This window comes from Orbilia oligospora, assembly GCF_000225545.1.
Source record: "Orbilia oligospora ATCC 24927 unplaced genomic scaffold scaffold00083, whole genome shotgun sequence".
Lineage (NCBI taxonomy): Eukaryota > Fungi > Ascomycota > Orbiliomycetes > Orbiliales > Orbiliaceae > Orbilia > Orbilia oligospora.
In genome coordinates, this window is record NW_011645640.1 from 1,248,860 (window position 1) to 1,264,837 (window position 15,978).

The 15,978-nt window shown below is 46.0% G+C and overlaps 2 protein-coding genes across 2 annotated transcripts; one reads left to right on the top strand and one right to left on the bottom strand.

Moving 5' to 3' along the window:
• Positions 1-1,288: 1,288 nt before the first annotated feature.
• Positions 1,289-5,181, top strand: AOL_s00083g362 (uncharacterized protein; the record flags this gene model as incomplete). The annotated part of the gene is made up of 7 exons (XM_011125541.1): positions 1,289-1,457; positions 1,598-2,277; positions 2,378-2,490; positions 2,557-4,059; positions 4,113-4,193; positions 4,253-4,915; positions 4,977-5,181. 7 exons carry the CDS (start codon positions 1,289-1,291, stop codon positions 5,179-5,181), a joined length of 3,414 nt encoding a protein of 1,137 aa, XP_011123843.1.
• Positions 5,182-10,217: 5,036 nt separating this feature from the next.
• Positions 10,218-13,113, bottom strand: AOL_s00083g363 (uncharacterized protein; the record flags this gene model as incomplete). The annotated part of the gene is made up of 5 exons (XM_011125542.1): positions 10,218-10,844; positions 10,899-11,990; positions 12,054-12,586; positions 12,679-12,859; positions 12,973-13,113. The coding sequence occupies 5 exons, from the start codon at positions 13,111-13,113 to the stop codon at positions 10,218-10,220; spliced, it is 2,574 nt and encodes an 857-aa protein (XP_011123844.1).
• Between the last annotated feature and the right edge of the window lie 2,865 nt (positions 13,114-15,978).

Consider the following 15,978-nt stretch of genomic DNA (forward strand, 5'->3'; position numbering starts at 1 on the left):
GTCCTTCCATACGCAAAAAGAAACAAATCTCCCGTCGCAAGTACTGCTTGCATGAGGGTAACGGGAAATGTCCACTACTGCATGATTTCTGATGATGCCTTTTGTAGCCATCAGACAGCTCGCCTTTCGCGAATTCGGGGTCATCGAAATCACTGTTTGTCGCCCGGAATTCATGAGCCAACGGCTGAGCAAAACTATTTTGCAGCTTGGTTTGGTTTCGTGGAACACGCATTGGAAGCTAAGCAAGATCCTCCGTGATACAGGAAGACTCCGCCAGAGCAGGTTGCTGTCCTCGTACGGTGCCCAAGAAAGCGGTTGGTCATCGCAAAATAGTGGTGGATCTGCTAGGCCCTTGGCACACTTAGCCTTCTGGTCTGAGTGAGAGACAACAGCATTCAGCCTGGATGCATGGTGTGAGCGAACAGGGATGCTTTTTCCACCCCATCGAACGGGCCAGCGCTCGAGGGGCTTGGGGGAAATGGAAAAAAGGACTTTCTCGTGCTCTCTTGCAGGTGGGCCTCACTATTTCGTTACAGCGAATTCTTCCCCACTAACAAACGAGCAGGGAACATGGAGTGGCCTTCAATCTAAACGAGGAGCCCAAAGAAATCGTAAAAAGCGCGGTTGGAGGAGGCAGTTCAGAGTGAGGAGAAGAAGAAAAAACAGAACGGAAGTGCTTCTTTGAGTGGGAGAAATTGAAGAAAGCCTCTTCCCTGCGTGTTTAGACATCATTCTGCTGATTCATTCACCTGCTCACCTCTCGCCAGTCAAGGTCGGTCCTCGAATTTTATTCCTCCTGCTTCCGATAACTTACGACGAACACCAGTTTTCTAATCGCATCGTCTACAGGAGCGAGAATAAGAAAAAAAGTAAAAAAATAAAAAAAAGACAGGAAAAACTACCTAGGAAGGACCCGAGGCACCCCTGGATACCCATTGGACCCATCGATACCAGCCAAGGAACTGGATATCTCCTCTTTGTACCGTTAATCACCCGTGGGAGGGGCAATGTCCATGTAGCATTTTGGAAAGCACCCGACGCCTGATGGTGATGAGATATTATTCCACGCACCTGGATGAGAAACATAGCACATACGGTTATTTCGAACACCGCCTATCACAGAGAACATAGCGACGTAAGGCCACTTTTTTTTTCCTGCGATCCCTTCCTCTTCGTGTTTCTGAACCGAAACGCTAAATACTAACTATACGAGACGAATAATAGAGCAAGGGGACTGAAGCTCATGATAGACCAGAATTCTTGGGCTCGACGATCTTGATACTCCACGATGGCGTCGACTACAACTTCTTACCCTCCAAACCCACCTCCTCAGCACGACCCTGCTTTCCAACCAATTAACAATAACTTCCACCCAGAACCTCACCGGGAATATCCTCCACGTGCTCGTGTGGATTCCTGGCATGAGTCTGCGCCGGGTCTCAGGAATCTCGCAAATGGTGCGCCCCAACTGCCCAGAACATTTTATATCACCTCAACACAACCTCTTTTACGAGGCCTCTTGCCTTCCTCAGACATTAGCTTAATTTAGGGTTGACACTGGCGGACTAATACTCGTTTTTATTTTTATATGGTATAGGCCCGGCTCCATCAGAACCTAACTTACCTCCTCCAATCCATGCAAGACCACCATCCCATCCAACAAGTCGACGGCCGTCGTTGGCTATAGAAACAGTTGCTTCGACCGATATCGACAAGCAGCCTCAATCAGCACAACCATATTTAGGGACTGAGAAGCAACCTTCACCACATGCACCTGCGGCGACGGGCCCACCTCCAATGCAGCATCGGCCTACGACTGTTCCGCCTATGGTGACGGCAAAGCGAGAACATAATCTTCAACATCTCCCACCCCAGACTGCACCAGCCTCGCCTTCTGCGCCTTTACATTATTCACATCATCATCCTCAATCTCTGCAACCTTCTCAACAGCCACACTCTCACGGCCCCCCGCCAACATCGCACCCGCAAGGCGCCTTTGCACCTCTACAGCCCTTCCCTCCAACAGGCCCGCCTCCTGGCCCTCCACCCCAAATGATAGCTCCAGGACCACCTGCGGTTCAACCGCAAACTTACCATCACCACTCCGCACCTCCTCACATGACCCCTTATCCTGGACCCCCGAATAATAGGAGACTCAGTGCGGCTACTGGTATACCTGAAGCGGATGAAATGAGCCCAATGACGGGTACTTTCCCCTACCACATGGCAACCGGTACAACCTTTCCAGCGCGAAGGAAAGCTGTACGAGCGGCTCAGGTTGGTATCCCATTATTCTTGAATATGCATCATTCGAAAACTTGATTTTTTTAATTTTTTTTTAATTTTTTTTTTGAATACTAACAATGTAAATTTGAAGGCCTGTGATGCATGCCGGACACGAAAAGCAAAATGTGATGAAGGGAGACCTGCGTGCGCTTTTTGCAGAGATAACAACACTCCTTGTGTGTATAGAGAAGTCCCCCCGCCAAAGTAAGCCTCATTTAAATCTCTATAAAGATGGTGTTAAAGTTTTGCTCATACATGTTGAATATCTAGACAAGACAGAACTATGATTCTGATACAAGAACGGGTTTCAAACATCGAATCACTCATCATGAAGCAGCAGACCGATGGAACAGTAGTGAATTTATTGAGGCGGATATTGGGAGCTGTCTCTTCGAAAACTGAAGAAGATGCCCAAGGAAGGGATCCCTCAGTAACACATTCTCCAGAAGGTGCTGAAGCCCAAGACCCCGCTTTATTGCAGCTCCAGGGTGACCGGGTCGTCCCTCAAACTGCAACGTATCCTATGCCAATTCCCGCACCGCCATCTCAGGTACAGACGCCAACCCACGCCCCAGCCAATTTCGCCGTCCCAGCTGCAACCACGGGGATATCAGCACCAGCCGATGATCCTAAGGAAGATGATAACTTTATAACAATCCCTCATAAACACAACACAGCAGCCCATAAACTTTTGCGATGGAAATCCATCAGGGATTTGCTTGATAAGAGGTACCCTGATAATTATGTTATGGACGAGGAGATTAGACGAGGGTCGTTGAAAGTACGAGGAAGAGGGGAAGGTGACCCGGCTTTGGATATGGATATTCAAGATGATGGTCCCGACGAGGTACAGAATGGCGAATTCTATCCGGGCCTCAATGGTGTCCCTCTTCTTAAGGGTGCTGGTGGCAGAATAGGAAGAGGTCAAAGAGAAACTCTACGGCTAGACCTGGAGACTTGCACTAGCCTCCTCCGTAGCTTTCTCGATAACATATATATTATGCATCCCTTTTTGAACGACGAACCATTATCTCAAATGGTCGAAATCTTTTCACGAACTCACGGCGGTGTTGTGGAATCGCTCCCAGAAGACCCATCGTTGGTTCCGATTCAGTCAATCAGTCCTGAGAATTCGTTTGCTTCGATTGCTTCCTCAGCGATGATGGATAGGAGCCAATATCCTGGGATCAACCAATTCCAGCATCCGTCTTATGCCGCCCCACCTCCGCCACCGCCTCAACAGACCAAAGCTGGGTCAAAAAGAAAACGGGATTCGCAAGTTCAACCTGGCCCGCCTCCATTTGCTCAAGGGGAGGCTCGATCCTTTTATCGCCAGGCTGCCCCGCAGACCTATACGCCTCAACGAATCCCGGCTACCCTTCAGTCAGCAATTGTCCTACTCGTTCTTGCGCTGGGTTCTATAGCGAATCACAAGGCCCCGGTCCCAGGGCCATTGCCTCCAAACCCTCCACCACCACAAGCCAATATCAACTATGGGTTGCCTGATCAATTCCAACAACCTCCTCCTCCAAATCAACAACCACAGGGATACCAATCTGTTGACGCAGGTTTGCAGAATATTGATGTTATTCCCGGCCTAGCATATTGCGAAAAGGCACTTCATATCCTAGCATTGCACCAAGGACGAAGCGAAGTTGAATATGTTCAGGCTTCACTGCTTGCAGGGCTCTACTGGGGTCAGCTGGGACGTCCCATGGACAGTTGGAAGTGGATCTCAGCTGCGTGTATGGCCTGCCAAATTATGATCAATCAGTAAGCTCTTGTACTCGAGACTGTTTTTGTTGGACTTTGTTAACGTTTTTTAGACGATTACCTCGCGAAGGCCAAAATGACATGCTCCGTGACACGATGGTCCGAACTTTTTGGAGCTGCGTTCAGCTCGAAAGGTATGGAGATAGACATCCGTTCTGTTCTTTCCTTACGATCCCAGCTAACCGAAACCAAGTGATCTTCTTGCCGAACTTGATGTCCCCAGAAGTGGTATCACTAGGTTGGAAGGTTCCGAAAACCTACGAATGACATATGGCAACAAGGTCGATAACAATCTTCAGATGTGGCTCTATTTTATGGCGCAGTACCACATCAGAAAGATTTTGAACCAGGTTCATTCAGAGCTTTATAAAGTTTCAAGCGCGAACTCTCTGAAGACTGCTGGTATCCTCATGGAAGACCTTGAAGCATGGCGAAGGACACTCCCTCCTCCACTTCAATGGAAAGACAGCGACCCCCCTGCGGAGGACATTAACGCAGCCCGTCTACGTGCTAAATACTATGGGGCAAAATATGTTATCAATCGGCCTTTTGTCGAACATTTCATTCACAACAGGACATCCAATACAAATCCGGCATTGATAGCTCCTGGTGCCATGACATCACCAGCAATGTCTTTGAGTTCACTATCTCAAAGTTCTCCCCCGACATCTGCTCACACGCCCATCGGGCTCGACAACCGGCGGGGTAGCACGGTCACTGACGAAATTAGAGAAAAGTTTCTTGACCCCTGTCGAACCTGCCTCGAGGCTGCAGTGAAGAGTACTTACGCATTCCATGGGTTCGATGCGACCGAAAATCGCCCTATTCTTACCAATATATTTGGTACTGCTCATGCGTACGTGACTCAGCCCTACCTTCAAATTTTGGTCTAAGCCCTAACAATCTTTTAATTTTAGACAATTTGGAAATCTACTCGTACTACAGGCTGCTTACAAGCACCCTAAACTCAGAGAGTTTGTCAACAGGGCTACACTTGGTGATCTTCTCGACAAGACTATTCGATTCCTTCATACGCTAGCACCGATTTCACCCTCCCTTGCTCTGGACGCACAAATATTGGAAGATGCCTCCTCAAAATTAGACTTTATCCCCCATGTATAAGATGTCATCTTGAAGTTGGTCGTCTCAAGAAACCACCAGCCAAAGCCAATCCTGATTAATACCGATATCACGCCGACTCTCGGAACAACCCGGCTTTCACCCGTTTATTTCCATTAGATGAGACCTTGCATAGTATACGGAGCATGAATACTGTTTTCTTTAGCTCGTTTTGAATGCTTTCCCCCACTCTTGATTTACCAGAACACTGATCTGTCTGTTGGCCTTTTGATTATAGCATCTTTGTTACTTTATCTGAACATGTTTACACTCCTTTCCCCCGCATTTTCTTTTTTTCTTCTTTTCCTTTTTTTTTTTTTGGGAGCGATACCTCGATTTGCTAATTTTACATTTGGATGGGAGGTTTTTTGTCGATTTTTTTGTTGAACCGCCATTTGCAAATCTCATACTAGAGATAGCGCGCAAGGACTGCCTTTTTATTTGTTCTTTTAAGTCGGTCAGCCTCTTTTTGTCTGAGTGCTTTCCATACACTTGCTTGGTTTTAGCACTTTCTTCTTTTTTTCCTTCAAAAGCGATGTCATGATGAGAACTTTCCTCTCCGTTACTCAAGCACCCCCAAAGAGCCTGATATCCTTTTGTTTTGTTACATACTCTGTACTGGCCTTTTACCTGACCGAAGCCCACAACTTCACTGCCCGACAAACCCCTTTCCTTTTGTCCCAACCTCTTCGTCCAATCAATATCTAGACACCTACACTCTTCCCAAGAGCCTTGAAAGAGCAAGGAATCTGTGACTGCTAAAATCATCTATAGCTTTTCTTCGACGAAAGGCTTCAGTCATCGCTACATACCTTCCCTTGACTGACCCGTTGTCAGACAGGGGACAATATACTACTTTCTTTCTTTCCTTTCTTTTTCCCTGTCTGTTTTTACATATAAATGTCACCTGCTAGTGGTATGCTAGCCCTGCCGCGATCTTCAATATAAACAAAATGCCAATCAATCCAGCAAGCAAGCGAGTACCTAGATGCTTGTTGGCTTGGAAAGATTTTACCATTACAAAACCAGCTGTATTTTCTCCCAGTTTGAGTTTAGGATGCATCTAGATGTGAAATACTTTGCGTTGCGACAAGGTTGACAAGGCGTGCAAGGAAGGAGGAAACTTTTTCCTTCTCAGCCCGGTGCAGATGCATGCGCAGCATGTTGGCTTGCTTCTGGTTCCATAGTCCTGGTTCGATCTAAGAGTTTTATATGAGATGAAGCCAACATTTTGGGTGGGCAGATCCACCGGACTAGCTCCATTCATATTTGGCGAGCGAATCAAATGGCGTTCGAAACGACGACCACTTCGCGGTTCGCTTCCATAGCCAACTAAACGAAAAATAAAAGAAAGGTTTTTATGATGATGTTGGTTGAAACTTTTCTCCGAAACTTAGACATTTTTTCCACTTATCTTCGGGCAGACAAAACGAACAACGGGCTTGCGCTTGCCTATGCATGCGTTTACTCCATATTTGCATGCATGTCTACGTATATGCCTCGACGCTACTCCGTATATGCTATACTAAGTTTTAGGACCACGGGGGGAAGGAGGAAACGTTATGATCGTCGGTGGAGTAGGGCCGATAAGTATCCCACCTGTAACATCAATACGAAAAAAACAATTGAAGCTAAACAGTCAAATCGAGAGGCCGGTCCCGGTATTTACCAGGCTAGTGCTTGAAGCTAGAGGGGCGCTCATCGACGATTGATTGATTAGCCCGGTTTAAAGACTCCACCCCGGACGACTCCAGAGCCCTTCGCCCGTGCGAGCTCGTCGTTTCAACCTCCTGGCTCATACTATACAAGGCACTCAGAGGCAGCATCCCCCGGCCATAACTTCGACACTAAAGACTGTTGCCTCCGGGGTTCGATGCAAAACTAGAGGTCCAACCATGGGTGATGAGACATCGAACAATTAAAAAAGACCACCAACCTACAAACTAAAGTTCAGCGCTAGGGGACAGGAAATAATGGGAAAGAAAACGCTCCGTTTATCCCGGCTCGATTCCGCTGAACTTTCTTTTCGGCTTTTACCTCCAACTAGCAACTAGCGACAACATGTGTCGGCGTTCTCCCCGTATTTGGTTCGTTCGGTTGGGAAAATTCCATTTTTCTTTCTTGCTTGTCTTTCTCTAATCACGATAAACTCTGGTATGCGAGGCAGGCAATGCATGCTAGCATGGAGGCCACGTTCCCTCCGCACATTTGACAAAAATATGTCCGTGCATTTTAATATGTAGGAGAGAAATGGGAGGCGTTTTTTTCTAAATTCAATCTAACCCCCATGTTAAATGGAATCCCACAAAGAAGTCTATGGACTTAATGACGAAACATGGTTTGCTCGGATAAAGTCATTTGGGTCTTCTTCAAAACAAAAGTCTGTGCAGAGAGGTTACAACAAGTCGAAAAAAGATCTCAATTAATTTCGTTAGCTCGCTGTGAAATTAAATAACTGTCACCGACAAGTTAGTGGGGTCAAAGCTGGGCGCTTCAAAAACGTCTAGGGCGATTGTTGCAATGGATTTCTTGAAACTTGCGTGGGAGGAGCTTTGCTATGAACTTCCACGAGATATTGCACATTCTTGATGACGCTGTTTTGTCGGGAAAGCAACAAATACCCTGCGAATGCAGGGATAACTTTTCTTCTTCTTATTCTTTTTTCTTAAACCGTTTAGCTAAGTACTTAGTTGTAAGAAAGGCAAGCCTGAAGAGAGGGAGGGGTAAAAAAAATATCATGTGCACATGATTGACCAGATCTGTTGGACGAAGGACAATTCTTAATGCTAGATGCTAGATGCTCCCTTGCTGCACAGCCGGTATTTTGCCTGGAAATACTCGTTATGAAAGACCTGGTTTTTCAAGCTGCAAGGGAAAAAAGTCACGTTTCTTTTTTAAACCAAATGGATAACCGGAATATTCGTTTTTCCTTTTTTAATAACACTCCCCTGTTACTCCTACGTATGCATCTACATCGACTATAGGATGAATATGGCATGATCCGAATAGCCTCGTTTCGTGCATATTAATGGCAATTGCAATATTACCCACTATGATCTTCTCTCTCAGATACACACTAAAAAAAAATAAAAAAAAGGTGTGTATAGTGGAGAACGAGCGAAGCAAACCGCAAAGTCTCCTTCCCCAGAAGGTTTTCTCCTACCAGCTTCTTGATATCAAAGCTCGACGGTAGACACTAGGGATAATTGCACCGGATTCAGCCGAAGCCGAAGCCATCGGTGGTTTTTTTACCATTGCGTGGCATTATAAACCAAGATTGAATGAACCAAGTAAAATCCCGCCATAGCCGTGATGAGTAGTACTATAGTACGGACAGACCTACAGACCATACAGACCAAGTAATTTAGTCTAGTCACTGGGTCCGATTTTGTAAATGAGAGAGAGAGGTATGTAGTGTAGAATGAGGGTGAGAGACATACATACAGATTGAGACACAGAGAAAGGAAAGAATATGTGCACGTTGCACAGATCATGCATGGACCAGGTCAGGCTCCGTTGACCATCCTAGTGTTCTTCGAAGTACGGTGAGTGGTGGAAAAGTCCATGTGACCTCCCTCATACCCCTCTGTTGATTGCCCCCAAGGCGCTCGTTTTTTCCGTTCTATTAACGCATGGTGGGGCGTGGATCGATATCAGACGGCCCTTCAATTTCATGGACAACGGCCACCGTTGCGAGGCTTTGTGTTCTGTTGGAGTTTTATTAGCTCTTTGTGCGAGTGAGTGAGTGAGCGAGCGAGCGTTCGTTCCGCGAAAGCCGGCCGGTTGATACCAGAAATCCAGGTGACGCCGTGTAACAAGAAATAAAGAAAATAAAGTAAAATAAGAATAAAAAAGGGCAGGCGGCATCCGGAGTCACATTACGAACCTTTTACCAACGTCTTACTACTTCAACAACCGTCATCTATATGGTAGCTATTCGCTCTCCAAGGGTCTTCATAGGTTGCTCGCTGTGGTGAGTTCCAAATATGGGTATAACTTATATTATTATTATTGCCTATTGCCTTTGTGTTACCCCAGAACGGCTTACACAGAGAGATAAGAGTGGAAATAGAGATGAAACGAGGCTGGGTCCACCCATGGGATGATGGAGCTCTCCCACATCTGATGTTGTCATAGATATTATCTATTGTGACGGTCATAAAAATTGGTCAACTTTTATTTGGTTTGGTAAACGGTGGAACGGTATTATGTCGTGTAAGACTTGATGCATAATGGAAGCTTCGGAATTCGTATTCGCTTGCAATTATACGGAGTATAGTATTATATTCCAAAAAAGAAAGGTTTGTTTTTTGTCTACCTTAAGGATTCCGCGACCGGTTTGACCCTTCTAACAGCTGCCCAAGAAAATTCGTACACAAAGAATAATGTGAGATAGGATGCCGGCAGAAAAAAAAGGATGACGGATTAAAATAAATACTCTGAAGGAAATATGCATTGATAAAGGATACGCACCCGGGATATAAATCTCTGCAAGGAAACAAAAACGAATAACAGAAAACCATAGAAAAGGGGGGCAAGAGCATGAAGTTCGATGAAGACCGCCGATTACAAAGAAAAACCGAAGGAAATGTATATCGCTCCCTGATTCGTGGTATATTCTAGCCAAAGAAAAGTGTAATAGAAAAGAAAAAAACAGAAAAAACCTTAGATAATTCAAAATCCCTCCGTCTATGCATGATGTTAACTTAGCCTATTAAAAGATTCAAAAGCAAAAGGATTTCGTGGTGTATAAGAAAAGAAATGATGCAGCGCTCCCAAATGATAAAAAGATCCAACGATGAAAAGAAAGAATGCCATGCCAAAACAAATTTCGAACACCCAACGCGATGAGATCCATGAACAAGAAGAGTCGTTAGAAGAAAACGAAAATGAATAAGTGGCGATTCGTGTCAAGCCGAGGTGACACTGGGGCTGAACGAAGTAGATTTCGAAAACGATGTTGGCGCCGGGAATGTCATTGGATGTGACTGTGACTTGTGGAACCGTCCGTATCAGCAAGTTCAGGGTTGCTAGACTGTTTATTTTATCCACTGCATGCCGTTCATTATGCTAAAGATGGCGGACCCTCGAAGATCTCGTGAGTTGGCTGCAGCGAAGACTTCGAATTCCGCGTTTTCGTCCACCACCCACTTCTTGAGCTTCTCATTGAAGTAGCCAAGTGCATGCTTGTCCAACTTGTATTGCGCAGTCTTTGTCTCTCCAGGCTGCAGCGCTACCTTTGCGAAACCTTTCAACTCTCGTACCGGCCGAGGAAGACCAGGCTTCGAAATTTGTGAAACATAGAACTGGACAGATTCCTTGCCGTACAGATAGCCCGTGTTCGTCACATCGACTGATACCGTGACGTCTCTATGCGGGCTGAATATTGGGCTGGATACCCTGACGTTGCTGTATTCGAAAGTAGTATAGGAAAGTCCAAAACCGAAGGGGAATAGAGGCTCGATGTGAGCCTTGTCGTAATGTCTATAGCCAAGCCAGATACCTTCACCGTAAAATACCTGGTCGTTCTCGCCAGGGAAGTTGTGGTAGGTAGGCGTGTCCTCCAGTCTTTTTGGGAATGTTACTGGAAGTTTTCCGTTGGGATTAACAAGGCCAGTGAGGACGTCAAACATGGCGTTTCCGAGTTCTTGTCCTTGGTACCAAGCCTAATAAACATTAGCTTGTTGCACACGTATCAGAACACTTGTTGGGTGACTTACCTGCAGGACTGTGGATGCTTGGTCAATCCACGGCATGGCGATTGGAGAGCCAGATTGGTTTACAATTATGGTGTTTGGGTTAGCTTTTAGAACTTCTGAGATAAGTTTGTTTTGTTCCCCAGGTAGGTCCATTGATTTCATGTCGTAGGCTTCGCTTTCCCATTCCACGTTTTTGCCAACAACCATGACTACCACGTCAGACTCTCTAGCAAGCTGGACAGCATCACCAAGGAGATCCGTTTGGACCTCCTCCATGAAGCCAACTCTAGCACCGTCCATGACTTCTTCCCTATAGAGTTCTGCAAAGTATTCAACCGGGATTGGATCCATCTCTCTTGAAATCCCCTCCACGACAAGGGTGTAGGGCTTTCCGGCCTCCATACGCATATCGAATCTTTGTTCCGGTGATGCATAGGCCATAAAGAGTTCGGATCTCTCCGAGTCCTTTGTTCTTCCCCAGAGCGAGATAATTTCGACACCATCGACTAGCATGCGGGATGGTCCACAGCTCCCTAAACTGAAGGTGTGGTTCCCACTAGTCTTCGGGGTGATTACACCAGTGGCACGATATGAGTATCTCTTGCCAGGGCCGAACGACTTGGGAATATTATCGTAGCATGTAAGCATCGATGTCTTTCTGTGAGAAGAAGCAGCAGCGACTCCGCTCAATGTTGTGTTGCCGAACAATTCCATCAAGAGACCGTGCTCTCCGTTAACAGGCGAGACACAATTCTCGGGAACCAATGGTATCCACTTATTTGACAAGCAACCCACCGCATGCTTCACTGTTACTGCACCTGGAGCAAAGATGTTTGCGTTCTCAACAAAAGAGTCGTAAGGGGTGGTTCGATAATGAGGATTCAAATTTGCGGATCCGCCACCAGCTGCGACGGAGGCTCTGGAATTTGGCCCGATGAAGGCTACCTGTAAACCCGATTCCAGTCTTAGAGGAAGGAGGTTGTTGGTGTTCTTTAGTAGAACAATACCATCAGCGGCAGCCATCCGCAGGAATTCTTGATGCTCCAATCTGTTGATAGCCTCTTCGGGTTCTTCAATCCAATGTGGATAGTTATGTTTTCCAGTTTTATAAACCTATGGGAATAAAAAAAATCAGCAATGGGCTCACTTTATGTAATCGAAATAGTTAAATCTTACCAGTTCAAGGACTCTCTTGGCGCTCTTCTCAATAGTTCGCTCTTTCAAGTGACCGAGGCGAACAGCATCAAGCAGTTTTTGGCCTCGCTTCCTTGCCGGACCCGGCATCTCAAGATCCATACCAGCTTCCAAGCTTGGAACAATACTATTTGTACCAAACCAATCGCTGATAACGAGACCGTCGTAGCCCCACTCATCACGCAAAATACCCTGCAGTAATCTTTTATTATTACTAGCATATGTTCCGTTTATCTTTGAATAGCTTGTCATAAGAGTCCACGGATTGGCCTCTCGAATGGCGATTTGGAAAGGTACTAAGTGCATTTCACGCAGGGCACGTTCTGGGATATGTTGGTTCAATATAAATCGACGAGTTTCTTGATCGTTGGCTACGAAATGTTTGATGCTAGTGGCTATGCCATGGGATTGAATTGCTCTAATATAGGCAGCTGCGAGTTTGCCTCCGAGGAAAGGGTCGTCTCCAGAGAAGGATTCGAAATTACGGCCTCCCAAGGGAGATCGATGGAGACATACTATAAGCTCGATGGATGAAGTGTTAGTTATATTTGTGCAATGCTATAGTACGCCCCGTAGAGGGCAATATTTCCAATGGGTAAAAAAGTACCTGTAGGCGCGAGAAGTACATCTGCTTTCTTATCTTCGACTTCTGTAGCTAGAAGATGGCCAATACCCTCGACGATATCAGTATCAAAGGTTGCGGCCAATGATACGGCACTGGGAGTTAATGCGGCAGTGGTTCCATCTGTGACAGTGCTACCACGCACCCCAACAGGTCCATCGGTCGTCTACACAAATTGATTGACAAGTTAATATACCAATACCGCAAAGAAGAATAACAATACAGACATAGGTATAATAGTATATACACATATATAGAGAAGCTGTTGAACGAACATACCTTGAGGGCAGGGATACCAACACGAGGTATTGGTGTTGTCCGCCAAACATCGGCACCAGAAAGCAGTGATATCTTCTCTTCAAGAGTTAGGCTCTTGACCACCTGCTCTGCCCATGTCTTCGAATCCAAAATCAGCTGCATTTTGACAAAGGAATTAAAGGAATGAACAATATAGAACTAGAAAGAAGGAAAAAAAAAAAAAAGAAGTGGAAGAGGAAGAAGAATGTTATTCTGTCATAAGAGCAATTGGGAAAAATTTTGGACAAAAGGGAAGGGTCAGCTCAAGGTAATATATGTAGAGACCGTTTGCGGAACATTCAGTGCTATGCACCCAGACCTCAGTTATCCCCCACACGATGGATGGGCTTGTCAGGAGAGATGGGGCGACAGAAAAATGCCACGATATGAAAGGCATTCTAGCAAAAAAGAAAATAAGAACTCAAAGTTTCATAATAACAGAAAAAAGATAGTGCTAAAACCGTGTGAGAGAGTGCACTGCAAGCTTACTTTACTGTTGAAGCAAGGAGAGCTTACAATGACGAAGAGGTTGTGCTACGGCCTGACCTAGTCGGGCCCATCGCAAAGGCTGGGATGCACATCCCCCCGGAGCAACCTCGACCAGTGTTCCTGGTCGAAGACGTCGCAAGGCTTGAAAAAGAAAGCATTGACCCAGCTAGGACTTACATGAGCGGCACTATCAACGAGAGAAAGGAAGGGAAAGTAACCCCATGCGAATCGAATTGGACCCAAAGATGTGGTTAATTTCAAATTGATTGAAAGCCAATGATATCGAGCTATCCTCATCAAAGGTCTCTGTTAGTTAGCTGGGCCTACAACCGGAAACTGCTCAAGCGGGATACGGTTGGACTGTGGTGGGCTGTTTTTTGATACAACCTGGTCAACGGTTTTTTCAGTCCGCCACCGATCAGGGTCAAGACACCCGGAAGAGTAGCCGTTGACGCGTGCTCTGTTCTACCGATTCCGCGGTGTGAAAGCTAGACCGTTGCCCACCATTGGACTGGAACCTTAACACCAGCCTACTAAAGCCTGGGGCAAGCAATTAAAGCCAATCTATGGCTCCATGGCGTTTTCCAGTCCAGTCATTCCCCTTCCCAAAGATACGGGCCTAATTTCTTCTTTCCCTAGTTCAGGGAGAAGAAAAAGATTAAAAAGTAAAATAAAATAAAACTTCCTCAGATTCGGGTTCAGGTTCAGCAGAGTATTGTATTAGTTAGCTGGCGATCTAACTAAGATCTGCCTCAAACACTTTCAAATCAGATTGGCTAAATTGAGGTTAGATCTCCTTAAATTCAATTCAGCCTGGCTCTCGTCTCCGTCTATTGTCATGATTCGTAGACACCGTACGTTGCATTGTCGCGAGCTCACATGCCGGCGCTTGCCAGGTCCGGCATCGACGAAATGGAAAAAAATGTCTCCGGGCCGGGTGAGCACTCCTATGCATCCTCGAGCCTCCCGGACAGCCCAGTTCCGCTACCGGTAGACGCTTGGGAAACAAAACAGACCGTCGAACAATGTAGTAATACCAGCCGAGGGAGCACACACATCTGTGCCTGGCGGAGACCTTGTTATTAATGTCAATCAATGGTATATTTTTTTTTAGTGAAGTCTCATAATATTTTCTTTTCTCTGATTAGCGGTTCCTCACTAATAGTAAAGCAGCGCAAAAAGGTTCAGAGGTTTCAAAGAGGAACCTTACCAAATCCATAAGAACGGTAGCGTATCCCGTTGGCTGGAATCATGGAAGAAGAAAGGAAAATTGGCCTTGCAACCGAGTCCAAGGTTTCGATCCTTGTTCGGCTTTCTTCTGAATGAAGCCAAGCTTTCCAGTGATGTCGACGTCTTGCTTTTTCCGTTCGGCCCGTTCACTCAACCTCTCAACTACAATCAAATGCAACCGAATCTTTCCATTAGTTGGATTGATTAGGGAATGGCGCCGCACACCGCAAATGGATCGCCTTTCAGCTGGTTCGATTCTGGTGGGCTGGTCCAGAGCGCAGCAAATTTTCGGAATAGAATCTCGCGATAAGCCCAAATCGTTTAGCTTAGGAAACCAGCCGAGGGGTAAACTTTTTTGGCGTCCGCCATTCTTTTCTCCGGGTGTAATAAGATTCGATGATATCAGCTGAGCTCGGATGCACCATGCTGTGCCATCGGCGTGGGTTCAGACATACCTGCTATACAAAGGGAAAGACCGAAACTGCAAAACGAACTAGCTAACTATACCCAGATCGTTTCGCATCGAAAGATGGCTTAGTCGTCGGACCCATATGTTTAGGTTTCTTTACCACCGCATTTTACTGATCTCCCCACTTTGAAACTCAAGTTGCTACTATGTGCTAGCAGGTTAACTTGTTAGCCTTCCTTTTTTCTGTTTCCACGTGGAGATTATGGAGACCAGCGCCCCCGAGCAGGCATGTTTTTTAGCTTCATGCAAACCGGCTCCAACGCCCGTAATCGAATCTTCTCTGCATCGATGTCGTTTTTAGTGTCGAACAGACTTGCAGGCCCTTTTGCGTTGGCTCTAGGCCCATGGCATGGCCAGCCAGCCAGGCCTGTAACCTAGCGTCTAAGCGATATGTGGTTTGAAGTTTGGCCAGTGAATATGAGGCCGGTGTATGCATAGCATGGTTGTCATCCCCAACATCCAGCATAAAGATTATGATCATCTGACCAACCTGCGGCATGTACGTAAGGTATGTACGTAGTACATATGTGCGTGTGTATTTAGTATATAGTTGCTCAGATTATGGTTGTATACGTGAAGCCTTTATGCACTGGATATATGTTTACATGTACGCCTGTCCTTGGTCGTCAACTGGCGCAATTGGCACGGAAAAAAATGAGTCAATTGGGCAAATAAAAGCTGTCAGACCTGCAGCCTGCTTCTCGTCCGAACTCATTCTCTATTTAAAGAATGTTGAAGCAGTAAGATGATGTAATAGGCGGGAAAGTCATGCACAAACGTGTAGAAGTTGGGCGCCTGTA